This window comes from Alexandromys fortis, unplaced genomic scaffold (genome assembly GCF_014885135.2).
Source record: "Alexandromys fortis isolate MF-2015 unplaced genomic scaffold, M_Fortis_MF-2015_v1.1 scaffold_36, whole genome shotgun sequence".
In the NCBI taxonomy this organism is placed as follows: Eukaryota; Metazoa; Chordata; class Mammalia; order Rodentia; family Cricetidae; genus Alexandromys; species Alexandromys fortis.
The window spans coordinates 8,956,100-8,983,773 of record NW_026067915.1 but is presented as its reverse complement, the minus strand read 5'-3'; the positions used below and the strand labels follow the sequence as shown (position 1 = coordinate 8,983,773).

Sequence of the window (27,674 nt, the reverse complement as noted above, 5' to 3'; positions counted from 1 at the left end):
ATTTTTTGGTTTTTCGAGACGGGGTTTCTCTGTAGCTTTGGTGCCTGTCCAGGAACTAGCTCTTGTAGACCAGGCTGGCCTCGAACTCCCAGAGATCCGCCTGCCTCTGCCTCCCGAGTGCTGGGATTAAAGGCGTGCACCACCACTGCCAGAAGTATTTTTACAACTTCTCCCAATGGTTACTCCATTAGAGATGACCGAATGCCTCCAGGGGAGTCAGAGTCCCCTATCCTGAGCCTGCCTCTCTTTGATAGCCTGGAGAGGAATGCTGGTGAGAGCACCAGACTTCTAGGAGGGTCGAGGAACTGTGCTCTGGCAGGACATTTCCTCCCCAGTTTTGCAGTAGAAGCCAAGCTTTCCCGGGGTAGCACTGTCCTTTTCTCACAGGGGCTGTCCTTCAGGACTGTAGGCATGAGCTTCTTTGCCCCAAGGGTCTGTCAATCCCATCTCCATTGTGGCTCCGTTCAGGATGCTTTGCGTTGGAGAGGATGTCCAACAGAGCCTTTAGCGGGTCCCTTTGGTGACCCAGAGGATGGAGGCTCCTATGGATTAGCTAAATTAGGGCCACACCTTTGAAATGCACTGGGTGGGCTTCCTGGCATCCTTGTACTCCCACAGGGTAACCCACAGAAGCTTCTGCTTCTCCCCCCCAAGACTGCTTGGACGGATGGCGAGTAGCTACTGTAGGCAGCCCCTGGGATTTATCAGCAGCTGGAGTTGTTTGGACCATGTGGGAGGGGGGATAAGTGAGAATAATTGCTAACAGGTCAGGGTCTATATATGCTGCGAGGTGTTGTGGGTGTGGGATGTGTGGTTCTCGAGAGGTAAGTGTGAAATTCCAAGGAAGGCACTGCTGGTGTGAGCGATGACTCAGTTCATTTGGAGTCGCTCCTGGAATGTGGAGGCTTCCTGAGGAGGCGTGCACACTCTCGCGTGATTACCGCATCTGTGATTAGAAACAGACCCGGCCCTCACTGATCAGTTAAGTAAGCATCAGCTGTTCCATATCTAGGACGTGTGATCAAGAAAGGGGACGCTCACCTGCCTGATCCTACAGTCTGAAGCACCCGGGTTCCCAGGAGTGGGGAGGGTTCTGTGGGCCACCCCTTCATCATGTTGCTCTCTCTCCTCTGGAACCCCTCCATGAGATGCTCACTTGTGCTGCAGCCTTGGAGGGGTGGCTGAGAATGGAGAAAGAACTGCACGTGGTGGCACCAGAGTCCTGGTGGGTGTCCTAGCACTCATGCCACAGCCTTGGCGTCCTGGTTCCTCCAAGTCCAGAACCTTTAGTGAGGTGGGACGGGAGCCAGCCTTTGGCTGTGCCTAGAAAAACAGCAGAGTAGGAGGACCTTGGAGACACTCAGTCCATCTGCCTCATTGTGCTGGGCGGAAGCCGAGGCTCAGGGCCAGGAGGAAAGAGGGCCTCAGACTTACTGCAAATTCTCAGTATTTGGCAGGGAGCAAACCTCTTGGCCAAATACTTCAAACAAATAGTGGGTTGGACAAATCAAGTGGTCCTTTAGTGTGAGCGCTTAGCATCTTCAGGGACATCCAGGGCTCTAAGATGGGCTATAAGTTGGCAGCCTTCCTCAGACTCGCTTTCCTAGGGCATGGGAGGAGCTGCTGTTCTGTAGGCCCACAGAAAAATGCTGTCCTAGTCGGTGTTCAGGTCCATGCCCACAGACATGTTCTGCCGGGGCCTGGAGACAGGGTCTGTGCTTCCCTGGAGCTGGCTTTCAGGGGGATTCCTGTCAAGGAGAACTAAACCGTGGCGCGTTTTCCTGAGGAGTACGAAAGCATAATTGCCAAGCCGGTGCCCTCGCCCTTTGTCACTTGCGAAGAGCAGAGTCACCTCCCTGGCCATACTTTAATATGAGGAGGAGGCAACTTTGCAGGTCTTGCTCACACATCTGTTTAACCCATCCTAAGAAACCACATCTGCACACCTCCGCTTCAATGTCACATCTGCCAAGACGACCTATCCAGGTCAAGCTTCTGCCTAGTCTGAGGTTATGCACATGCAAGAAGCCGGTTCTGAAGTCAGCTGTGTTTGCGTGATGGTGTGTGTGTGTGCGTGTGTATGTGCCCTTTTAAAGGAAGCCCAGTGACATCACATGCTTTCTTCAGTGTCCCAGTTGGAGTAGAAAAGGGTGGAGAGTACTCCTAGCCCCAGCTCAGTACACTACAGACAGACATAGGAGAGGGTCCTGGGGCCCCTGTCCAGGATGGAGTGTGGAAATGTTTAGTCTTAGATAAAGACCTTCCAGCCCTGGTGCTGTGTGTAGGGCTTGTCAATAGGATGTATGGACAGAGGGAGGGGATCTAGCAGTCCCAGAGAGGAACGAGGGCCACACAGTGACACAGAGGGTCTCAGCACCTAGGCTTGATTATTAGATATGTGGCCGTGAAGAATATGACATTTCATATTTCTCTGTGATCTGTGTCATGAGTGAAGACTTGCTAGTTGGTATGTGGTTCAGGTTACCATGCAGATCCAGAGACGGATGGAGCCCTCTTGCTGGCTGCAGCAGAGGGGCCAGTGAACAAAGGTGGAAAGTGGGCCCGACTGTGATGGCCGCTACAAACCCGTGCTTTTATTTGTGTATCTCTTGGAATCTGTCAGGGTCTTACTACTTTAGCAGGTGCTGAAAAACAGTAGACTAGGCCTGGAGATGAGAGTCACAGACAGGGAGGACAGCCTCGTTTGACTGAACCTGGGTTCATATCCCAAATACCCATAATGTAACTCACACGATCTGTAATGCCAGTTCCGATGGAATCTGATGCCCTCTTCTGGCCTCCTTCAGTACTGCATGCACATAGTGCACATAAGTGCATACAGGCAAAACATTTGTACACATGAAATAAATCTTTTTAAAAATTAATATGATTTCACCTATTAGAAACTAAGCCAAAAGACTGTGCAGAGAGCTTTCTTTTTGGCATCGGCACTGTTCTTACCATGAGGAGAAATCCTTGCTCTGACAACATTGATAGCAGGAAGCCAGAGATGTTAGCGCTCTGTGCTTGGGATGGGGAGGAAATGGGGAGATACTCCTGTCCCTCCCTAGATGTCAGCTTAGGAAAAATCCTGTCAATGTCCCCAGTGTCAGAACTGTTCAGAGTAGAAGCAAGTGTGTAAAGACTGCCCTCTGTGGCTTGGCTGATGCCAAGGGTCCGCTCAGACTGGTCAGTCTGCCTCTCCAGTCATCTGCAGTAGGAAAGAGGCCTTATTGTCATTGTCTGATCATCTGAGGGGAAGTCAGGGCAAAGCCATGGAGCTGCTGTAAAGGTGAGGTGGGGAGCCAGTGGCTAGAAGCGAGCTGTGGAATATGGGCGGTGACTTTCCCACTTACGCTGCCGGGATGATTCGGAGCTGCCCCTGAGGTCTGGCCCAGGCCTCCTGAAGATGAGTGTGTACACAACCTGTAAGCAATATCCCAGGAATGAGTGCAGCACAGACGGAGAGCACTGTGGGCCCAGGCTTCAGTCAGGCCAGGTCCTTCCAAAGCCCCTCCCCAAGGGTGGCCACAGCCTGTGCCTGCCAGGTTCATGTTCTGCTCCTGTGAGGGCCCGAGAGCTGTTATCCCCATCCAGCCTGCCGTGCCCAGCAATATATCCATCCCACCCCAGCTCTAGAGAACTTCACTTCTTTTTTGTTTGTTTGTTTTGTTTTTTGAGACAGAGTTTCTCTATGTAGCCCTGGCAGTTCTAGAGATTCACTGCCTTCTAAATTCCACTTAAGAAAACTGTCAGGAGCTGGGCATGATGGCAAACGCCTTTAATCCCAGCACTTGGGAGGCAGACAGATCTATGAGTTTGAGGCCAGCCTGTCTACAAAGCGAGTTCCAGGACAGCTAGAGCTGTTATACACCGTGTCTCAGGAGTCTGGGGGGAGGCTACGATAAAACTGCCAGGCTGGTGAGACGGCTCACAGGTAAAGGTACTTGTTATCAAGTCTGACAAGCCGAGTTCTATCCCCGGGATCTGTGTGGTGGAAGGAGAGTTGTCCTTTGATATCTAAACATATGCCATGACAACACACACACACACACACACACACACACACACACACACGGTGTATGTTGGGGGGGGGGAGAAAGACTAAGTAGATAAAGTTAAGTTGTTTAAAATTTAAAGAAAATATGGAAGAGTGAGAATGTGGTCCTGACCTTACCTATTCTGGGTGTAGACTTTGCTGAGACCAAGGCAGGTACCTAGTTTGCTGTAGCCCATACCCTTACCCTGATGGCAAGGGTGGCGAGGAGAAGGAAGGAACCGATGCAATGGCTCTAAGCCTCTCCCTCTAATGCCTGCATCCCACTCCTTCCCTGCAAGGGCCAGGTCACCAGATGGCCCGGGGGCGGTGCTGTAGCCAGCAGTACTGTCCCCTTGCCTCTGCCCCCTCCTGGTCACACTGCTTTGGGCCAGATACAAATGAGGAGCAGGTGTTATAAGGGCATGAGATCTGAGTGGGCTGAAGGAAGGAAAGGCGTCCTCCTCCAGCCCCTAAATAAGGTGGACATGGACCTCCTGGCAGGCTGGGATGGGGAGGGGAATCTTAACCACCATGTGCCTAGTCCTCAGGCAGTTTGCCTTATAATAGCCTTTTTGATTAAAAAACAAAACAAAACAGCCAACTAGAGCTTGCATGGGACTGACCTACGCCCTCTGCACATAAGTAACAGTGTGTAGTTTGGTTTTCAGCGAGAACAAGGACTGTCTCTGACTCTGTTACCTGCTTTTGGGACCCTTTCTTCCCACTGGGTTTTCTCACCCAGCCTTAATAGAAGAAGAGGTGCTTAGTCTCACTACAACTTACATACCATGGCTGAGGCCTGCCCTTTCCTGAAAAGAAAGGAGGAGGAGGAGATGGGCGGGGTGCTGGGAGGAGAGGAGGGAGGAGAAATGTAATTGAACTTGGAAAAAATTAATTAAGTAATAAAAACCAAAACAACAGCTTTTGGTCAATAGGGAAATTCTCTAAGCTTCTGTCAGCTCTACAGTAGTCAGCCCTGTTACTGGACCATGGCCCCAGACTGACTGTGTTTTGAGGAGACAGGACTTTAGTTGGATCTGTAGAATGGAGGCCGGAATGGATAGAGGTAAGGGAAAGAGACAAGGGTGCTGGAGCATGGGCTGTGTCATTGCTGAAGCCATCGGACATGGAGTGCTGCCACTAGCCACAATGAAGGACTATGCATCCAACTAAACATGAACGTAAGGTAATCCAGATCAGTCCCCACAGGCCTGCTCTGTGCAGAATCTTATCCCTAAGATGCTTACTTTGATCTGTAAAGTCGAAGGAAATAAAATGAAGACAATGGAGTAAAGATGGCAGAGAGAGACCACTGGGCCAAACCGGAAGCCCTTGCGGCCAAACCTAATGCGCTTAGTTCAACTCCCAGGCACACATGGTGGAAGAGAGCTGGCTCCTGCAAGATTGTCCTTTGACCTACACACACAAGCTGTCAGATACTCAAAACAATCTTGACAAAAAACAAAGTCAGAGAGGGCTGGTGGTTAAGAGCATTTGCTATTCTAGAGGACCAGAGTTCAGTTCCCTCCTCCAATACTGAAGTTATGAGGCGGCTCATAACTTCCTGTAACTTCAGCTCCAGGAGATCCAGTGCCATCTTCTGGCCTCCATGGGTACTGTGGGTGCGTGCACACACACACAAAACTAAAATAAAATTAAAAAATAAAAAAGGAGACCATGTCTCAAGAAAAATAAAATCAAGGCACCGTGGCAGTACATGCCTTTAATCCCAGCACTTAGGAGGCAGAAACAGGTGGATCTCTGTGAGCTAGAGGCCAGCCTGGTCTACAGAGTGAGTTCCAGGACAGTCAGGACTACACAGAGAAACCCTGCCTCAAAAAAAAGCAAGAAAAGAAAAACAAAACCAGAACAACAAAATAAACCCAAATCTCCCAAATTTCAAATACACATATTTGTGTGTGTGTGTGTGTGTGCATGTGTACATGTTTCTAGGATTCAAACCAGGGCCTTATATGTACTAGATAGTAAGTATTCTGCTGCCAAGTCACACTCCCAACTCAAAGTGATCTTTGTCAAGAAGTACCAAGAGCTTTGCATGGAGAAATCCAAATGATGCTGGGAAGGATGGGAAGGATTTGCCAAAGAATAAAACTGGAAGCTATACATAACCCTTAACCCAGAGTGAGCGAAACACTTGCACATAAGTGGTCACTGAAAACCACCTATGAGGAAATGCAAAGCCAGCCTTTCAACTTTGTACTTGCCGGTGGTTTCTTGTCCAAGACACAAAGGCACAGTCAACGAAGAGAACTGATATATTCAGAATATACAATCAAACCCTGTAATCCACCAACCACAAGAGACCATGAGAAGGGCCCTGATGGCCTCTGTGGTAGAGCAGCAGCGACCAGACAGTATTCCAACCTCGTGCTGTACTATGAGAAAATTTAGACCCTCAGAAAAATTGAAAGAATTTCACAAGAGTCACTCTCAATTCCACTGCCTGGATTTTTGTTTGTTTGTTGTGGTTGTTTTGTTTTGTCTTATGGTCTTTTCCCAAGACAGGGTTTCTCTGCGGAGACCAGGCTGGACTTGAACTCACATAGTTCCACATGCTGCTGCCTGGAGTGCGGGTATTAAAGGTGTGCACACCACCACTGCCACCCAGCTCCACTACCTGCATCCCCCCCTTTTTTTTCCTTGAGTTTTTCAAGAGAGGGTTTCTCTGTAACTTTGGAACTTCTCCTGGAACTCACTCTGGATACCAGGCTGACCTCGAACTCGCAGGAATCTGCCTGCCTCTGCCTCCTGAGTGCTGGGATTAAAGGCATGTGTTGGGAAATATTATTTTAAGGTGTGTTACTTTTGTTTATGTTACATTTGTTTAACTCTGTGAAGCTGTGTTACTTTGCCTGCCTAAAACATCTGATGATCTAATAAAGCGCTAGAATGGCCAAAAGCGAGGCAGGAGAGAGACTAAGAAGTGCTGGCAGGCAGAGAGTATAAATAGAAGGAGAAATCTGGGAGAAAAAAAGAGATCTGGAAACGAGAGGAAGGAGGAGGACTTCAGGGGCCAGCCACCCAGTCACACAGCCAGACATGGATGCAAGAAGATTAAGTATACAGCAATAGAGAAAGATAAAAGTCCCGAGGCCAAATATAGACAGGATAATTTAAGAAAAGCTGGCAAGGAACAAGCCAAGCTAAGGCTGGGCATTCATAACTAAGAGTAAACCTCCATGTGTGATTTATTTGGTAGCTGTGTGGTGTGTCGCCCCCCCCCCGCCCCCCGCCCCAGCCCAAAGAGTAAAACTTTCTTTACAGGCATGCACCACTGTGCTTGGATTTCTCCTGGCTTCATCACCTCTCTGTCCTTCCGACTGCCTGTCCATCGAGCTGATTTCTTTGTTGATTTTCAAAGTGTATTGCAGATATTAATATACTTCTCACTGACCATTTTAGTAGGCATATCACTATTAAGTAGGATTCAGTATTTACTGTAGGTTATTTTAGGGAAAATGTACGTGTAATGACATTTACTGAGCTTAAATGTACCTTTCAGTGGCTTTGGAGAGCTGGGTCAGGCCTGTGGGGACTGAGAGCATCTGCATGAATTGTGGGAGTGAGCTCAGTGGTATTTGAGAGGTAACAGCAAGGACTTTTGGCAAAGAAGGACCTAGATGAAGATGCCTGGAAACCAACAAAATCCAAGAGGAGAGAAGAATATGAAGCCAGGCGATGAACTCCAAAGGTCCTTAAGAGTTAAAAAGGGAAGGCTGAGACAGGCCCAAGGAGCGCAGGCTCTGCAGGAGGGCTGGCCTGGGCTCTGAGGAGAGACTGTGGAGAGAGAGAAGAGCTTGAGAGGGAAGGGAGGCTGTCCAGAGCACTGAGAGAGGAGTAGAAAGGCAGATGTGCCCAGGGGCCAGCAAGGAATAACCTCCCTTCATGGCGTTCTAGACCAGTGAGGCCTTCCAGCCTCATGGACTGGAATGATTCTGCCTTCACAAACATATCCACTCCCAAGGCCACCCTCAGTTCTCTGGATTGCCACAGGCTTCTTCTGTAGATCACATCTGACTGGGTCACATATTCTTCCCTGTCATGCTCAGAGGTGCCCTGTGTATAAACTGAGCTCACAGCGGACAGGCAAACCGCGCTGTTGGTGGACTTGCAACAGCGGGAATGGGATACGGCAGGTGGTTGCTACTGTTATAAGAAGGTCTAGGCCAGCCTAGACCCTGGCCTCTCCTTGGTGTCTAGGGGTAAAGGTTGGAGGAGAGCTTACCTCCTAATGAGACCTGACCAGTGACTCAGCGCAGAAATGCATGGAGTCATGCTGGCATGGGGTCATCCCAGGACCCTCTGGCTTTGGTGGCAGCAGGGGAGTCTCCTTTTTAAGCCGCCTCTGTGATGTTTAAAATGGAAAGGATGAATTCGGTATCAGGCATGATGTCAGTGCTTAGCGATTCAGCACTGAATGCTGCTCTCCCAGTGAGGGCCAGGGCTCAGAGGCAGGCTGCTCTCCCCGGGAAGGCAGGCAGTGGCACAGATCTGCAGCCCTGTTCTCTGCTACGGGACTAGGGGAGGAAAGCGGCAAGAGGACCTGTTTGCTCTGGGGCCCTTGGAGCTTTCCAGCAGCATCTTGTGAGACCAGATGTGTCTAATATGCCTGGGCCTACCTGAGGCTGATACACGGTGGTAGGCTGCAGGCCGCTGATATCCTTGTTGAGGGGCAGGGATGGGTGTTAAAGCCCATCTCAGGGAATATGCCTCCACTTCCCTTGCTGCCCCAGAAGCCGGTAGAAGGAACAGCAGGGAGTGGCTGGTGCAGACATTACCCATAAACTCCTCACTCAACTGAGGGTCCGCAGAACAAGCTGCCTAGTCTGCTGGTCTTGGGGACTACTTAGCCGCTCTTCTGCACATTGAACAGTCTGAGTAAAGAGCAGATGGGAGGGGGTCTCTTCTGGAGAAAGTCTTCTCCGAGCCATGGAGCCCGTTGGGCCACACCTTTGCAGATCCCCGGCATCCTGGTGGCATGGGCAGGCTGTGCAAAGCCACATCCCTGCAGCCTCTACTTCCCAGCTCCCAAACCACAGCGACCATGTGTTCCACCCTGAGCCTTCTTTACTGCCTCCAGGCCCTCCCAGGGCTGGGTTCAGGGAATGCATGGAGGACCCTGTCAACCTTCTGAGATGCTGGAAAGAAGTGTCATCTAGGGGCTGGAGAGATGGCTCAGTGGTTAAAAGCACTGCCTGCTCTTCCAAAGGTCCTGAGTTCAATTCTCAGCAACCACATGGTGGTTCACAACCACCTGTAATGAGATCTGGTGCCCTCTTCTGGCCCGCAGGCAGGCATGCATGCAGACTACTGTATACTTAAAAAATAAATAATTTTTTTTTAAGTGTCATCTACCTTAGGGTAGACCAAGAAGGTACCACCCTTCTACTTCTGGCTCCTGGAACATGAAACATGAGACATTCACATCTCCTTGGCAAATGCCTGGTCAGGAAAGCAGGACCCTAAGGGGATTCCTGCCACCTAGTCCCATAGTGTGGCATAGTGGGGACCTTGGAGTAGGGAGAAGAGTGTAGGATAGGACTTTCCCAGAGAACCCCTGGGGACCTCGTGGGAGGCAGAAAGAGTCTTGCTGAGTTCAGAGAGCTCCCTCTGCCAGAGTCCTCCTTGGGAGGCCTCATGAACCATGTCTGTCTGCCTAAGCTTGAACCCAGGAGAGACTCGGGGAGGATGCGGTCAAGGCTTCTTCTCACCGCCGTCTGGAAAAGGCTGGATAGAAATAGCTGCGCCCATCTGGCAGATGAGTCACTGAGGGGTGTTTCAGCCATTTCTTGAAGAGGTTCTATTTTAGGTGAGATGGCTGTGGCACAGCCTTGGTGAGGGGGGGCTGGGGAAAGGAAGGTGCTAATGGTGAGTGCCGGAGTGTCAATAACACGTGTCTTTGTTTAGCCCAAACAGGGTCACCCTGAAGTCTCAGAGCAGGGAACTTACCTCCCAAATCCCAGGAAGTCTTACCATGGGTGACAACAATCGGAACACTGGGTATGGCCTAGGCCTCCACAACAAGAATGGGTTTGGTGGCTACCACCCTGGGATAGAGGATGGGACCCGGTTAGAGAGCAAATCTTGTAGTGTCCCTCGTCCGGTGAGCAGAGGCAGCCGTCCCTGGGACCTTACATTCCATGAGCGTGAAGCCACTTCCCATCTATAATGAACTGTTCAGGAGAGTACCCAGGACTGAAAAGCTGTTCCTATGGCTTTCTCTATCCAGTGAAGGCAAAATCCCACTGGGTTTTCAAAAGCACAGGGGTGGGTTAACAGTTTCCCGCTGGACCGAGGCTTCTCCACCTCAGTCACACTGTGTCTAGAGCTGGGTGTGGCCTTTTGGGCAGATGGATATTCCAGTGTCTGCAGTACTCTGAACTTGGCCTGTATAAAGTTGAGTGGCCATCAGGAGAGGTTGGACTACAGAAGGCACTGGGCTCTAGCGTGCTCAGCCTAGAAATCAGGAGTTAAACACAGCTGCCAGGGCTGCTCTTGCCCACAAGAGTTCCCCCAACCCCATGACCACAAGAGCACACCTCTACCTCGTTTCAGCCTTGGTTTCCTCTGCTGTGAGGACAAGACCGCCCTGCCCAAGGCCTCCAGGGTGCTTGCACAAGTGGGCGCTCATCACAAGGCGATGTTTCCCCATCTTTGGGTGCTGTTCGTGGGCTGCTGGGACAGGATGCCTGAGCTCAGGTTCCCACCTGACAAGCCGCCTGACAGCAGCAGAGACCTATTGCAGGCAGCCTTGGGGCCTCTTGAGCTTTGAGGATCATTTGGTATAGCAGGAGACCCAGTGTGTCAGGTGAGACAGCCAAAGGAGTTTGACAGGAGAAGTCAGATGGAAAACAAGGCTGGGGCGGCTTGTGAGGTTGTAGTGCAGCGCTTAGAGGGCCGAGTCTGTAGGTGGTGTGCTCTGACCTCTGCATGGTTAGAGGGCTGAGTCTGTAGGTGGTGTGCTCTGACCTCTGCATGGTTAGAGGGCTGAGTCTGTAGTGGTGCCCTCTGACCTCTGCATGGTTAGAGGGCTGAGTCTGTAGTGGTGCCCTCTGACCTCTGCATGGTTAGAGGGCCATGAGTCTGTAGTAGTGCGCTCTGACCTCTCCGTGGTTAGAGGGCCGTGAGTCTATAGGTGGTGTGCTCTGACCTCTCCGTGGTTTTATTTGTCAGGAAAAGGTAGTGTTTACTCATAAGACTGGAAGTCCAAAAGGAAAAACATCATTTAGTGCAGAGGTGACATGGAAGACTGAGACTGGTCTTGTGGCATGGTCACATGTCCATCCCTGTACAGGTACATGCTTAGAATATGAATATCAGGGCATGCCTTGTTTGTCTTAGAGACCAATTGTCTCATCTTCCTTGTCTTGTGGCTGGAGATAGAGTTCTTGCCTAGTGTGCGTGTGGCCCTGGGTTTCATCACTGACACCATAAACAAACAATAGTCTAAGCTGCAAACTCAAAGAAAATTAGACGCCTTAAATCATCATATCCCATTAATGCCTCTCACTACTCTGCTCTCGGGAGCTTGTGTTCTCTCTCTTGTTCCTTTGGTGGGAACATAAGGGTTTCCAGAACAGGAAGTCTATCATGGCTTCATTTATTCCTGTGCTTTCCTCTCTCACCTACTGCTCTTTACTTGCTAATTCTGCATGAGGAGTGTGTGTGTGTGTGTGTGTGTTGGTGCGTGTGGAGACCAGAAGGTCCTGCAGCAGCCTGAACCTGTGCACCCTGACCGTGTCCACTCTGCTGACTCTGTTGTTTTTTCCCTCAGGTGAAGGAGTGGCTCTGTTTGAACTGTCAGATGCAGAGGGCTCTGGGAATGGACATGACCACTGCGCCTCGATCCAAGAGCCAGCAGCAGCTACACTCCCCTGCCCTGTCCCCTGCCCACTCCCCAGCCAAACAGCCTCTGGGGAAGCCAGAGCAAGAGAGATCCCGGGGCCCAGGGGCCACACAGTCTGGTCCCCGCCAGGCTGAAACAGCCAGGGCCACCTCAGTCCCTGGGCCTACCCAGGCAACTGCCCCTCCAGAGGTGGGGAGGGTGTCTCCTCAGCCCCCCCTCTCTACCAAGCCTTCCACAGCTGAGCCCAGGCCACCTGTAGGAGAGGCCCAGGGCAAAAGTGCCACCACAGTGCCCTCTGGGCTTGGTGCTGGTGAACAGCCCCAGGAGGGCCTCACCGGGAAACTCTTCGGCCTTGGAGCATCACTACTGACCCAGGCGAGCACCCTTATGTCTGTGCAGCCAGAGGCTGACTCCCAGGGCCAGCCTTCCCCCAGCAAGGGGCCTCCCAAGATCGTCTTCAGTGATGCCAGCAAGGAGGCTGGCCCAAGACCCCCAGGCTCAGGGCCTGGGTCCGGGCCAGCACCTGGAGCCAAAACTGAGTCTGGGGCAAGAACAGGTCCTGGACCAGGGCCTGGAGCCCTGGCAAAAACTGGAGGAACAGCCAGTCCAAAGCATGGCAGAGCAGAACATCAGGCAGCATCCAAGGCTGCTGCCAAGCCAAAGACCACGCCGAAGGAAAGGGCCACATGCCCACTGTGCCAAGCTGAGCTCAATGTGGGTAGCAAGGGTCCGGCCAACTACAACACCTGCACTACCTGCAAGCTCCAGGTGTGCAACCTGTGTGGCTTCAACCCCACGCCTCACCTGGTGGAGGTAAGGAACCTGGGAACTAGGTTGAGGGGGCGGGGCCTAGAGTATGGGAAAGGAAGCACAAAAGAGCCATGACACAAGGGAGCCACAGAGAACTGGGGCTGCAGCGGTCAAAGGGCCACACTAACAGCCAGTGCTACAGAGGGGTCATAATCCACTTCCTGCCCCTGCTTCATGCTCCAGCCCTTTCCCTCAGAACTGTCACAGTAGGTGGGGTTAACCGTAGCTACTGGCTCTCACTGGCTGGCCAGCACTGTGGGGCTGAGTCCAGGCTTAGGCTGCCTTTCCTGAGAGCATGGCCTTAATGAGAGATGTCAACCTCTTGGATCAGGTAGGAAGACCCTGCTATGGATCTATGATTCTCTCGAGGGTAGGGAGTTGAAGGTCTTGCCGCACGGGGCAGAAGGCTGTCGCACACCTTGGGGCTTCAGGCTTTCTCACCGAGAAATAGACTGTTTCCTTCCACCCCGGTGTCAGACCAGCCAGCTGGTATCTATACTTGATCCTCTCTCTCGAGGTCATGGGTATCAATATTTACTTGCCAAAGCCCTTGCCTTTCATCTACGTGTTTTCTCCTGGGTAGGCTTGAGCTGTCCTTGGGGATAGGATGCTCAAAAGTGCTTTTCCCCATAGGAAAACTTGAGGAAAGCCAGGGATGAAGATACACACTCTTCCCTCTGTTTCTGCTCCAGAAAAGTATACTGGGCCCTGGGCAGAGCCAAGGAGGAGGGAGATAGAAGCCTGGTATTGGGCCTGGTGTTCTTGTCAAGCAGGGAGTCCTGGAAAGGCCTGAAAGACAGAAGTACCCAGGCAAAGCTAGAACATCCTGGGCCTTGTGTTTCTGTTTGCTCTTGCCCTAATCCTGTTACTTCTTTCCCTTGCCAGGGACCACCCATGTAAAAACCATGGGCATCTTTGGGGAGGAGTAGCCCCGAGTAAAATGGTACCCACCACACACCTTCCTTTGTTTTATTTTTCTCTGTGTAACCCTGGAACTCACTCTGTAGGCCAGGTTGGCCTTGAACTCACAGAGATCCGCCTGTCTCCCCAGCCTGGGATTAAAGGTGTGTGCCACCACCACCTGGCCAAGTGGGACTCTTTATGTGCTACTCACATGGCCCTTTGTGCCCGACACTACTACCTGTCCAAGCTGGAGACTCAGTGGCTCGTTGGAGGACACTTGGTCTGGCCAGCGGTGAGGAAGGGTCTATCAAGGAGTCTCCAGGTGCCTCCAGGGCTCCTCTAAGTATAAGCTCACTCTGGTCAGGCGGGATGCTCTGACACAGAGGGACCGTGAGCCCCAGTGGACTCTTAAGCTAACCCGATTCGGAAGCCCTTATCCCCAAGAGACTTCTCAGCCCATTTTTCTCAGTAAGCAGGATGTGCTTAGAGGGAGGGGGAACTGTCTATCCAAGAGCATAAATGTTCCTGACAGCTCCTTTTGGCAGCCTCTGGGGCAGACCACAGTAAATGCTGGATCAGTCCAAACGAAAGTGTTCCAGTCACGTGGGAACTTGAGATGAGCCATCTGAATTCTAATCCAGGCTTCTCTTTATCTGCTTGGTCCCAGCTTTTCTGGACTCTGGATCTTCTGCCTCTCAGCAGGCAGCATTACCAACTCCCATGCCCTGCCGTCCCATACCTGGCTGTCTATCCCATGCCCTGCCTCGGAGCTACCTCCTTGAACAGTGCAGTCCTTGCCTCCATAGTCTTATAGGTTCCATGAGCCTGAACACGTGGCTGATGGGGCACTGGTCCTATCTCCTCCCAAAGTCAGCCCATCTGCCTCCGTGCCTGCTGCTTCTAACAGCAGTCAAGGAAGGGATAGCCTCCAATCCCTTTATTTCGGTAGCTCTGTCTATTGATGCCACTGTCCTCAGACGGGCTATGGCTGCTCTGAGGAAGGTGTGGACCAGCAGTCCCAATGCCCTTTCCTGTGGAAACACTACTATTGTCCATCATCCTCAGTTCCTCTCACCTCAGCATCCACTCCTCAGACCAAGCCCCCATAGCCCCACATCCCGCTGTTGGAAGAATCTGGTCTGCTTTTCATCCAGTGGCCACAGCCCTGGACCGCTCTATCTTTTCCTCCCATCTACACATTTATCAAAAGTTGCTGCAGGTTCAGCTGCCTTGGATGTGTGGCTGCCTCTGCATAGCTGGCGGGGAGGGACTGCTGCATGGTGACCCCATTCCTTCCTTCCAGTGTGGCTTTACTGGAGTCTCTAACTAGGCCGTGGGCATTCTTTGATCTCACCCCCGAATGGTCACTTGTTTGGAGCAACTTTGTGCTTCCCTGTGACCTAGTTTGCACTTCTTGGTCAGAGGCTGCCGATTCTTCACAGGTGCTAAGAGAGCCACCCTGCCTTGGAGCAAGGCATTAGAGTCAGCATGCTGGGCCTTGTGCAGGTCACGGGAGCTAGTCTGCTGGGGCTGAGCCAGCTGTTAGCTCAGCGGGACCCAGCTGTGTCTCTGCACACACTGTAAGGCACCTCGGCATCCATGTACAGGGAGGGACAGACTCGCAGCTCCCTATTGTCTGCCCTCAGGCAAACCCCAATAAGTTGGCCATTTTCCTCAGCATCTGCAGCTGTGAAAATCTTTCCCCTTCTTTCTAGACAGAGTCCAGAGAATAGCACAGAAGAATCACTGAAGTTGGACCAATTTTGCTTGAAACTTCTTCTTCTGAAGAAGGCAGCCTCAGTGCTCTGTAATGGGTTATTTCATAATTAAGAGTGCTGATTCCAACTCCTTTCTAACCTATTCATCTTTTTGAAAGATAATAGTACCCTCTGGCTTATTTTCTAACTGACTTTCAGTTCAATAGTATGAAGACATTAGTGGGATTGTTACAGTTATATCACTGCTTTCTCATTTTCATTGCCAAAATTTCAGTTGTGCCCTTAAAAGACCAAGCCTCCCTGGGCAAATGGCCTTGCACCTGTGACATGCAGGACTAGACTGGTCTTAGAGACAGAGGCTACAGTGTGGCATGAAGAACAAGGCACACAGCTGCCTCCTGCTTCACCTCAGGCTGCCTCTGGGGTGGCAATCTCAGAGAGTCCCGTTTCTTCCCATGTGGTGTCCATGTGAGCTGCTGTACCTCAGGCGCATATCCAGGTCCTCACAGTCATCAGTCCTTAGGTGTCCTCGAGAGAATCTCCATGACGGGAGGAAGAGTCCTCACAAGGCCCCCATAACCTGAATGTCAGTGAGCACTGAGACCAGCCAGGCTCTGTTCCTGAGAATACTGTATAGGGAATGGGCACATTTGGTACTAGGGCACAAGGGAGCACATCGCAGCTTCAAGGGAGCACAGTGGAGACACTGAGTAAGGTTCTCCTTGTAGGAGGCACAGATCCAGAAAGGAGGAGTTTGCCCGTATCCAGCGGCATGGGATGGAGTGGACATCACACAATCATAAAGGACCAGCAGCACCGCGCTGGCCATGCCTGTGACCCAGCGTCTGAGTCCTTAGCTTCTGGTGTCCATTTATTTTGTGGAGTCTTTTAGGGGAAGGAGGTTGGTTTTGAGAGAGAGAATCTCACTTTTTAGCCCAGGCTGGCCTCAAAATTATGGCAACTGTCTTGCCTCAGCCTCCCAAGTACTAAGATTAGAGACATGAGTCACCATACTCAGCTCTCCCGGGGTTCGTCCTCGCTGCCTCTGGTCCAGCAGTATATATGGCTAGGGAGGTATAGGTCAGGATGGTATCGCAGTAACTGGCACACCAAGAAGCTCCACAAATAAAGAGAACATGTGGCCCTTGGCCTCATTCAGACAGTAGCAGTCAGTGTAGGGAGAATGCCCAGCATCCCACGGCCCCACAGTCTCCATATCCCCACTAGTCAGTGGTTCAAAGGCTAAGTTCTCACATGCTTTGGGATTAACCCATACCCAATCCCTTAACTTCCTTCCTGTTCTGTGTGGGTTGGGAGCAATAATAACCATCTCAGTCTTCCGGAAAAACCAGACCAGGTACTGCACCTTGTCTACTTGTGTGACAGTGACACCTGAGCCACTGCACTCCTGGTACATGCACCCATGGGTCCCAGCTTGAGCTAATGACTGTTCTTGGGAAACTTGGATCTTCCTGTCCCCGGATGGACTAACAGAGACAAGACAAGAGGTGGTCATCAGCCTCCCCATTGTCTGTTCTCTGGCTGCTTCCCGAAAGAGCCAAGCAAAAGGGATGAATAGACATCCATTCTCCTACTGCTGGGGCTGGTGAGGCTTCACAAGGGAGATATTCATATTCTGAGCAGGTGAATGAGGAAAGTAAAGAAATAAAGACTAAAGTAATGGGGGCTGCAGAGATGGCTCAGCTGTTAAGAGCACTAGCTGCTCTTCCAGAGGACCTGGGTTCAATTCCCAGCACCCACATGACAGCTCACACCTGTCTGTAACTCCAGATGCCCTCACATAAACATATATGCAGGCAGAATACAATGCACATTAAAAAAAAAAGGCTAAGAAAGAGAATGAATGGGTGTGAGTGGAAGATCAAGGAAAGAAAGAATAAGGGGTGGAGGTGGGGGCACATTGTGGTGGGGACTGAGATGAAGGTTTGGGACCTCAACAGCTGTTCTCCAACTCCTAGGCGCAGATGTTCTGCATGGCCAGCCTTTCACTCATCCCTGGGACCCAGGAAGTGTAAGCTTTGCCTGGTCTCTGGCTCCACTCCTCCCGGGCCCCAGCACCTTGTCCACTCCTCTTCCCACTCCTGCTGGGCTGGGGAAGGCCTGCAGCAGTCAGGTTGTCCACTCCTCTTCCCACTCCTGCTGGGCTGGGGAAGGCCTGCAGCAGTCAGGTCAGGTGCTTATTCTTAGCTCTTTCTTCACACCGCTCCTTCTCTTCACCCACTCTTTCTCCCCACTTACGAAAGCAGAGCACCACCCAGAAGCCTTTGTGAAAATACCTGTGAAGGAGTAGCCCACGACTGTAGGTGGCATGCCCTACTAAAGGCCTTACTGTGGGCTCGAATAAGCAGGCCTCTGCAGGGCCTGGCCCAGGACACTAGGGTTGCCTCTGTCCGCACTGCTCCTCCAAAGCACTTTACTATGTTTTAGATGGCTGCTTCCGGAGTGGGTTCTGCAGGTCAGAGATGGGATCAGAGTTTTGTCTGAGGCAGCAAAGGCAACAGGACACCTCTTTTTCCTATACCTTGGCTCTGTGACCCCTGGTTCTCATAGTGATCCCTCCTAATGGCATAGCTACTGGTAGGAGCCCATGTCTACACACTCAGGATGAGCAGCAGCAAACAGGAAGGCGTGTCAAACTTCTGCACCCCAGAGCCAAGAGTGAAATGAGTGGTCAGTAGGGTCCCGTTCTGGGCTGGACTGTAACCCTCATTTCCCATCACCCCTTGCAGCCAAGGCAAGGCATCAAATTCTGATCCTGAACCAGGATCCTGGAAGACATACACCTATCAGCCTAGACCTGCGCAGGAACCACCCATTCAGAGGCCAGGGATGCCCAAGCCTTACCCCTGTGCATCTGGCTGGGATTTGAAGAATTGACTTGTAGGATGCTGAAGCCTTTGCTGCTGATTCCTGTGTCCTATTTATCATGGCTTGTTTGAAGCTGTGGGTTCTGGAAGGGCCCGTATCCCTTATCTCAGTGGCCAAATTCCTAACGAAGGAACTTAAGAGAAATTTGTTTTGACCCATGGTTTAGAAGGGACCATGGTAGCTGGGGTAGCACAGTTTGTGGCGGTGGCTTATAACACAGCCTTATTCATATCTTACCAGATCAGGAAGCAGGAAGTTTGATCTGAAACCAGAAGTAGATATCAGCTTCTAAGTCCACCCCTAGCAACTCATTTCTGCTAGTTATGAGCCGTGTCCAAAGGTTCCTCAACCCCCAAACAGCTCTACCAGCTACTGACCAAGTATTCAAACGTGTTTGCCTATGGGGAACAGCATACATTCAAATTGTGGCAGTGCTGGTCCCCTTTTGTCTGTTTTCACCACGACTGTGTCTTCAGTCTTTAGCCCTGGTCTTAAAACTGCTGGTGGATTTTGAGAGTGGTTACTGATGACCAAGAATTGATGCCACTCCAGCTCCGGAAGGAGCAGGGCTCTTGGCCCAAGATCCACCACATTCGGTTCTCCACTGAGGGACAGTCCAGAGCCAGCAGACATGGTTCTCCGCTGAGGGACAGTCCAGAGAGCCCTGGGCACATGCAGTCCTCTCTTTGGGGTTCTTTGCTAGTTTTAGACAAGGAGGCTTGGGCTGGAAGTGTGAGCAAAGACTGCTCAGTGCTGACTCCACACAGGGCTGCACTTAGTCTTTCCTGGCCCCAGAAGTCTGCCCCAGCTGAGCCTAGCTCTGACCTGGGGAAGGAAAGGGCAGGATGGTGTCAGAGCACAGAAGGAGGAGGCAGGGAAAGGGCAGTCCCTCTAGGACACATGGCCTCTGTGTCTGAATGCCTTTTCTATTCTGCAGGACCTCTTGGCTTCTGAACCCATACAGCCCCTGAATTACAATTCAGTCCTTGAGGTTGGGGCCCTGGCTCTCCCTGTGTTTCATCCCAAACCTTTGTAATTTTTGTTGTTTCTCCTCCCTGTTAATTGTCTTTTTATGGCCCAGTGAAAATATCTCTATGGATTAAGAAAGAAACCTTTTTAACTTGTCATTTGTGTTTTGACTTTATATATGTCCCTGAGAAGTTTATAATTTGGGGTAGTATATCTGTCAGTTTTTCTCTGTTATCATGCTTTGAAAGACTTTCTCAGGCTGGGGGCATGGCTCAGTGGCTCAGTGGTACAGTGTATGTTTAAATCGTGCAAGGCTCTGGTTCGGTCACCAAGAGGAGTCTGTCTCCCTTTCCTCCCTGAAGGCTATGGAGAATCGTAGAAACACTCTCTGCTCACTCTTGTATCTGGGATTCTCATCCACCTCCCTTCTTTTTCGTTACAGAAAACAGAGTGGCTCTGTCTGAACTGCCAAACAAAGCGGCTGTTGGAGGGCAGCCTGGGAGAGCCATCCCCCATGCCTCTGCCCACCTCACAGCAGCCCCCTGCAGGAGTCCCTCACCGTGCAGCTGGACCAGCCCCTCCGAAGCAGAAAGGTCCACAGGGGCTGGGCCAGCCAACAGGCTCCTCGCCTGCCAAGGCCAGTCCTCAGGCCACCAAGGCCAGTCCTCAGGCTGCCAAGGCCAGTCCTCAGGCCGCCAAGGCCAGTCCTCAGGCCGCCAAGGCCAGCCCTCAGGCCAAGCCCCTCAGGGCTTCTGAACATAGCAAGACCTCTAGCAGTGCCCAGGAAAAGAAGACAGGGATCCCAGTTAAAGCTGAACCTGTGCCGAAGCCACCTCCAGAGACCACTGTGCCTCCTGGGACTCCTAAAGCAAAAAGCGGGGTGAAAAGGACTGAACCTGCCACCTCAGTCATCAAGCCTGTTCCAGAAGCTTCCAAGGGTGGGGAGGCTGAGGTCAGTTCTATTCAATTTCCAGGAATCCTGGCTTTCAGACAGTTTGGGGAAGGCCTTGCCTCCCTGAGGGGCTCAGGTTGTAAGCTTGAGATAAATCTATTTGGGACTGCAGAGACACCCCACCTGAAAGAAGGCCTAAATTAAATGTCAGCAGATTGCTGGGTGTGTTGGCTCACACCTTTAACCCCAGCACCTCAGAGGCAGAGGCAGTCAGATCTCTGTGAGTTCGAGGCTAGCCTGGTCTACGTAGTGAGTTCCAGCACAGCCAGAACCATGTAGATAGACCCCCATCTCAAAAAAAAAAAAAAATAAATTAACAACAACCAAAAAGTTTGGCAGGTCTAAAGGTTGTGAGATTGAGAGATGTCTTGAGTTGGGCATCTTGCTGATTTCCTACTCTTTGATCCAGTAAAGTTTCTCTTTGGAGATCTACTTTGCTGAGGAATCTGTAAGTTATTCAAAGAGCAGCCCTTGGGAAATGGAGGACCCTGCCCGTGGCCCCTGGGATTGATTGAGGGGCTAGGAGTAAACACCTGCTTCTCATCCTACTGCAGGAACCCGGCAGCAAGCCTTACTCTCAGGACCTGTCTCGAAGCCCCCAGAGCCTCAGCGACACAGGCTATTCTTCCGATGGTGTATCCAGCTCCCAGAGTGAGATCACGGGGGTCGTACAGCAAGATGTGGAGCAACTGGACAGTGCCGGGGTGACGGGGCCACGTCCACCCAGCCCCTCAGAGCTCCACAAAGTGGGAAGTAGCATGCGCCCTTCACTAGAGGCCCAGGCGGTGGCTCCCAGTGGTGAGTGGAGCAAGCCACCCCGCAGCAGCGCGGCTGAGGACCAGAAACTGCGCCCCCACTCTCTGTCCATCATGCCTGAGGCCTATGACTCTGATGAAGAGCTGGGGGATATCCTAGAGGAGGAAGATGACTCTCTGGCATGGGGGCACCAGAGGGAACAGCAAGACACAGCCGAGTCTTCAGATGACTTTGGCAGCCAGCTGAGGCATGACTATGTGGAAGACAGCAGCGAGGGAGGCTTGTCTCCTCTTCCACCCCAGCCCCCTGCCCGGGCAGAACTGACTGATGAGGAGTTCATGCGGAGGCAGATCCTGGAAATGAGTGCTGAGGAAGACAACCTGGAGGAAGATGACGCTGCTGTCTCTGGGCGCGGCCTGGCCAAGCACAGCACCCAGAAGGGAAGTGCCAGAGCCAGGCCTGAATCTAGCCAAGAACCGGTAGCAGTGCCCAAGAGGCGCCTACCCCATAATGCCACCACGGGCTATGAGGAACTACTTTCTGAGGGAGGCCCAGCAGAGCCCACTGACGCCAGTGGAGCCCTTCAGGGAGGTCTTCGCCGCTTTAAAACCATTGAGCTCAATAGCACAGGTAGCTATGGTCATGAGCTGGACCTGAGTCAAGGTCCTGATCCCAGCCTGGACCGGGAACCTGAGCTGGAGATGGAGAGCCTGACAGGGTCCCCTGAAGACCGCTCTCGCGGGGAGCACTCCTCTACCCTGCCTGCTTCCACACCTAGCTATACATCTGGCACCTCACCCACCTCCCTGTCTTCGCTCGAGGAGGACAGTGACAGCAGCCCTAGCCGCCGACAGAGGTTGGAAGAAGCGAAGCAGCAGCGCAAGGCCCGGCACCGCTCCCACGGGCCCCTGCTGCCCACGATCGAGGACTCCTCGGAGGAGGAGGAGCTTAGAGAGGAGGAGGAGCTGCTGCGCGAGCAGGAGAAGATGCGGGAGGTGGAGCAGCAGCGTATCCGCAGCACAGCCCGCAAGACCCGGCGGGACAAGGAAGAACTTCGGGCTCAGCGGCGACGCGAACGCTCCAAGACACCACCTAGTAACCTGTCACCCATCGAAGATGCATCTCCCACAGAGGAGCTGAGGCAGGCAGCAGAGATGGAGGAGCTACACCGCTCTTCCTGCTCTGAGTACTCCCCCTCCCCTTCCCTTGACTCAGAGACTGAGACCCTGGATGGTGGCCCCACACGACTCTACAAATCGGGCAGCGAGTACAACCTGCCCGCCTTTATGTCCCTCTACTCACCCACTGAGGCACCCTCGGGCAGCTCCACCACGCCCAGTTCTGGACGGCCCCTAAAGAGTGCTGAGGAGGCCTACGAGGATATGATGAGAAAAGCCGAGCTGCTCCAGCGACAGCAGGGCCAGATGGCAGGGGCTCGGGGGCCCCATGGTGGCCCTGCTCAGCCCACAGGCCCCCGGGGGCAGGGCTCTTTTGAATATCAAGACACCCAAGACCATGATTATGGCAGGGCTGCCCAGCCTGCTGCAGAAAGCACACCCGCAGGCCTCGGAGCAGCTGTCTACGAAGAGATCCTTCAGACGTCGCAGAGCATAGCCCGCATGCGGCAAGCCTCCTCGCGGGATCTGGCTTTCACTGAGGACAAGAAGAAGGAGAAGCAATTTCTGAACGCTGAGAGTGCATACATGGACCCAATGAAGCAAAATGGTGGCCCACTGACCCCTGGCACTAGCCCTACCCAACTCGCCGCGCCTGTGTCATTTTCCACTTCTACCTCCTCAGATAGCAGTGGAGGCCGAGTTATTCCTGATGTCCGAGTCACTCAGCATTTTGCAAAAGAGCCTCAGGATCCTCTCAAGCTCCACAGCTCTCCTGTGTCCTCCAGCTTAGCCTCCAAGGAAGTAGGCATGACCTTCTCCCAGGGCCCTGGGACTCCAGCCACCACGGTCATGGCCCCTTGTCCAGCCAGCCTTCCCCGAGGGTATATGACGCCACCCTCCCCAGCTGGCACAGAGCGTATCCTGTCACCATCTTCCACAGCACACAGCTATGGACAGACCCCAACCACTGCTAACTATGGGTCCCAAACAGAAGAGCTGCCCCAGGCTCCCAGTGGCCCTCCTGCAGGTGGACGGGCCCCCAGAGAGAAGCCTGTGAGTGGAGCTGATGCTGAGGCTGGTGCCCCCCAGTCTTCTCGGGGATATTCTTACTTTACAGGCTCTAGTCCACCTCTCTCTCCATCTACACCCTCAGAGAGCCCCACATTCTCACCCGGCAAGCTGGGCCCAAGGGCCACAGCAGAGTTCTCTACACAGACACCAAGCCTAACGCCTTCCCCGGACACTCCACGGAGCCCTGGCACGTCCTCCCCCATGGTCGCCCAGGGCACACAGACACCACACCGACCGGGTACGCCTCGCCTGGTGTGGCAGCAGTCTTCCCAGGAGGCTCCCGTCATGGTTATCACGCTAGCGTCAGATGCGTCTAGCCAGACCAGAACAGTACATGCCAGTGCCTCTACTTCCCCACTGTGCTCACCTACTGACACTCAGCCCACCTCCCATAGCTACAGCCAGACAACACCCCCAAGTGCATCGCAAATGCCCTCAGAACCAGCCGGGCCACCTGGTTTCCCACGAGCACCCAGTGCTGGTGCCGATGGACCTCTAGCACTGTACGGCTGGGGTGCCCTCCCCGCTGAAAACATCTCCTTATGCCGGATCTCCTCTGTCCCTGGAACATCTAGAGTCGAGCCAGGCCCCAGGCCCCCAGGCAGTGCAGTGGTAGATCTTCGCACAGCTGTCAAGCCCACGCCCATTATCCTCACCGACCAGGGTATGGATCTGACCTCTCTTGCGGTGGAAGCTAGGAAGTATGGCCTTGCCCTGGATCCAATTCCAGGACGCCAGTCAACTGCTGTGCAGCCTCTGGTTATCAACCTCAATGCCCAAGAACAGACCCATACCTTCCTGGCCACTGCCACGACTGTGAGCATCACCATGGCCTCATCTGTGCTTATGGCTCAGCAAAAGCAGCCAGTGGTATATGGAGACCCTTTCCAGAGCCGCCTTGACTTTGGCCAGGGTTCAGGTAGCCCTGTATGCCTGGCCCAGGTCAAACAAGTCGAGCAGGCTGTCCAGACAGCCCCATACCGAGGTGGGCCCCGGGGAAGACCCAGGGAGGCCAAGTTTGCCAGGTATAACCTTCCGAACCAGGTAGCACCTCTGGCCAGAAGGGACATTTTGATTACTCAGGTGGGCGCCGCCCAGAGTGTTAGCCTCAAGCCAGGACCAGTGCCAGAGCCTGGTGGTGAACCCCACCGGGCTACTCCTGCAGAGCTCCGGTCACATGCTTTGCCGGGTGCCCGGAAGCCACACACAGTGGTGGTGCAGATGGGAGAGGGCACAGCGGGCACCGTGACTACACTGCTCCCAGAAGAGCCAGCAGGTGCCCTGGACCTCACCGGGATGAGGCCCGAGAGCCAACTGGCATGCTGTGACATGGTCTACAAGTTTCCCTTTGGCAGTAGCTGCACTGGCACCTTCCATCCTGCCCCCAGTGCACCTGACAAGAGTGTGGCAGATGCTACCCTGCCCGGCCAAAGCAATGGCCCCTTCTACAGTCCCAGAGACCCTGAGCCCCCTGAGCCCCTCACCTTCCGGGCACAGGGGGTAGTAGGACCTGGGCCCCATGAAGAACAGAGGCCCTACCCACAGGGCCTGCCTGGAAGGTTATATTCCTCCATGTCTGATACCAATTTGGCTGAAGCTGGCCTCAACTACCATGCCCACAGGATTGGGCAGCTCTTCCAGGGCTCTGGAAGAGAGTCAGCTGTGGACCTCAGCTCACTGAAGCACTCTTACAGCTTAGGTTTTGCAGACGGACGCTACTTAGGGCAGGGCTTACAGTATGGCTCATTCACAGACCTGCGTCACCCCTCAGACCTTTTAGCTCACCCACTTCCCATGCGACGCTATAGCTCAGTGTCAAACATCTATTCAGACCACCGGTATGGCCCACGGGGAGATGCGGTTGGCTTTCAGGAGGCCAGTCTGGCCCAGTACAGCGCCACCACAGCCCGGGAGATCAGCCGTATGTGCGCTGCCCTCAACTCCATGGATCAGTACGGCGGACGGCACGGTAGTGGAGGTGGTGCACCTGACCTGGTGCAGTACCAGCCCCAGCATGGGCCGGGACTCAGTGCCCCACAGGCTCTGGCTCCCCTCAGATCTGGCCTCCTTGGCAACCCCACCTACCCAGAGGGGCAGCCAAGCCCTGGGAACCTTGCTCAGTATGGGCCTGCAGCAAGCCAGGGAACCACAGTCAGACAGCTGCTCCCATCCACAGCGACGGTGCGTGCAGCCGATGGCATGATCTACTCAACTATCAATACTCCAATTGCTGCAACCCTGCCCATCACCACCCAGCCTGCCTCAGTACTGAGGCCCATGGTGCGTGGTGGCATGTACAGGCCTTATGTATCTGGTGGAGTCACGGCTGTGCCCCTCACCAGCCTGACCCGTGTGCCCATGATTGCTCCTCGAGTACCTCTTGGGCCAGCAGGGCTATACCGATATCCTGCACCAAGTCGATTCCCCGTTGCTTCTAGCATCCCACCTGCTGAAGGGCCTGTTTATCTGGGAAAGCCTGCTGCTGCCAAGACCTCAGGGGCAGGGGGCCCGCCAAGGCCAGAGCTACCAGCAGGGGCTGCTCGTGAAGAACCTCTGTCCACAACTGCCCCTGCTGTCATCAAGGAAGCCCCAGTAGCCCCTACCCCGGCCCCCGCACCTGGCCAGAAGCCACCAGGAGATGCTGCCGCCGCAGGGGGTGGCAGTGGAGTCCTCAGCCGACCTGGGGCTGAGAAGGAGGAAGCATCTCAGGAGGAACGGCAGCGGAAGCAACAGGAGCAGCTGTTGCAGCTGGAGCGGGAGCGGGTGGAGTTGGAAAAGCTGCGACAGTTGCGGCTGCAGGAGGAGCTGGAGCGAGAGAGAGTGGAACTGCAGCGGCACCGAGAGGAAGAACAGTTGCTGGTGCAGCGAGAGTTGCAGGAGCTGCAGACCATCAAGCAACACGTGCTGCAGCAGCAGCAAGAAGAACGCCAGGCTCAGTTTGCACTGCAGCGGGAGCAGCTGGCACAGCAGCGGCTGCAGCTGGAGCAGATCCAGCAATTGCAGCAGCAGCTGCAGCAGCAGCTAGAGGAACAGAAACAGCGGCAGAAGGCCCCCTTTCCTCCAACCTGTGAGGCACCTAGCCGAGGGCCTCCACCAGCTGCTACCGAGCTGGCCCAGAATGGCCAGTACTGGCCACCATTGACCCACCCAGCCTTCATTGCCATGGCAGGCACCGAAGGACCTGGGCAACCTCGTGAGCCAGTGCTGCACCGGGGCCTCCCCAGCTCTGCCTCAGATATGTCACTGCAAACTGAGGAGCAGTGGGAGGCAGGCCGCAGCGGCATCAAGAAACGTCACTCAATGCCACGCCTGAGAGACGCCTGTGAGGCAGAGTCAGGACCCGAACCCTGCACGGTCAGGAGGATTGCAGACAGCAGCGTTCAGACAGATGAGGAGGAGGAGGGTGAGGGCCGCTACATTCTGACCCGGAGGCGCAGGACACGGCGCAGCGCTGACTGTAGTGTGCAGACGGATGACGAGGACAATGCCGAATGGGAGCAGCCTGTGCGCCGCCGCAGGTCTCGTCTTTCCCGCCACTCAGACTCAGGTTCTGACAGCAAGCATGATGCCACTGCCTCATCCGCTGCTGCCACCGCTGCAAGGGCCATGAGCAGCATAGGCATCCAGACCATTAGTGACTGCTCCGTACAGACGGAGCCTGACCAGCTGCCTAGGGTCTCTCCAGCCATCCACATCACAGCCGCCACGGACCCCAAGGTGGAGATCATCAGATACATATCAGCCCCAGAAAAGACTGGGCGTGGGGAGAGTCTGGCCTGCCAGACAGAACCAGATGGGCAGGCCCAGGGTGTAGCTGGGCCACAGCTTATAGGACCAACTGCCATCAGCCCCTACCTGCCTGGCATCCAGATAGTCACCCCAGGACCCCTAGGCAGATTTGAGAAGAAGAAGCCGGATCCTCTGGAGATTGGGTACCAGGCCCACCTGCCTCCGGAGTCCCTCTCACAGCTTGTGAGCCGCCAGCCTCCTAAGTCTCCACAAGTGCTCTACTCGCCAGTGTCGCCCCTGTCCCCACACCGGCTCCTGGACACCTCGTTTGCTTCCAGTGAGAGGCTGAACAAGGCTCATGTGAGTCCCCAGAAGCACTTCATGCCCGACAGCACTCTTCGCCAGCAGACCTTGCCTCGCCCCATGAAGACCCTGCAGCGGTCCTTGTCTGACCCTAAGCCCCTCAGCCCCACCGCAGAGGAGTCCGCCAAAGAGAGATTCTCCCTCTACCAGCACCAGGGGGGACTAGGTAGCCAGGTATGGGCACAGGGGCTGGTCCAGGGTGGGGCAGGGGTCTATTTCTAGCCTGAGGGGGCCCAGAGGGAGGGGTTTCTTCTGGGGTGGGAATGGAGTCACGACTGGCTCCAAAAGCCCAGGGGAAGGAGTTGAGGAGTGAAGCTCCTCAGTGCACATCTGCCAGAGCCCAGAGCCCAACAAGGCTAGCCTGGACACACAAAGACACACCTGGGCCCCCACAGCCATCTCCCCAGATACTACCAGAAACCTCAGCCTCTCCACAGCCCTGTCCCTTCACTGCCAGTACACTGTCCCTCTCTGTCACCTCCTTTCAGTC

The 27,674-nt window shown here is 53.7% G+C and overlaps 1 protein-coding gene across 3 annotated transcripts in view; it reads left to right on the top strand.

Moving 5' to 3' along the window:
• Positions 1-27,674, top strand: part of Bsn (bassoon presynaptic cytomatrix protein) — an 86,024-nt gene that overhangs the window by 45,191 nt on the left and 13,159 nt on the right. For all 3 annotated transcript variants that reach the window (XR_007591223.1, XR_007591222.1, XM_050139601.1), the window contains 3 exons: positions 11,835-12,719; positions 19,638-20,147; positions 20,702-27,358. Coding sequence is in view for 1 of the 3 variants with exons in the window: in XM_050139601.1 (XP_049995558.1) it covers positions 11,835-12,719; positions 19,638-20,147; positions 20,702-27,358 (8,052 nt within the window). In the remaining 2 variants the exon portion in view is untranslated. The remainder of the gene's footprint in view (positions 1-11,834; positions 12,720-19,637; positions 20,148-20,701; positions 27,359-27,674) is intronic.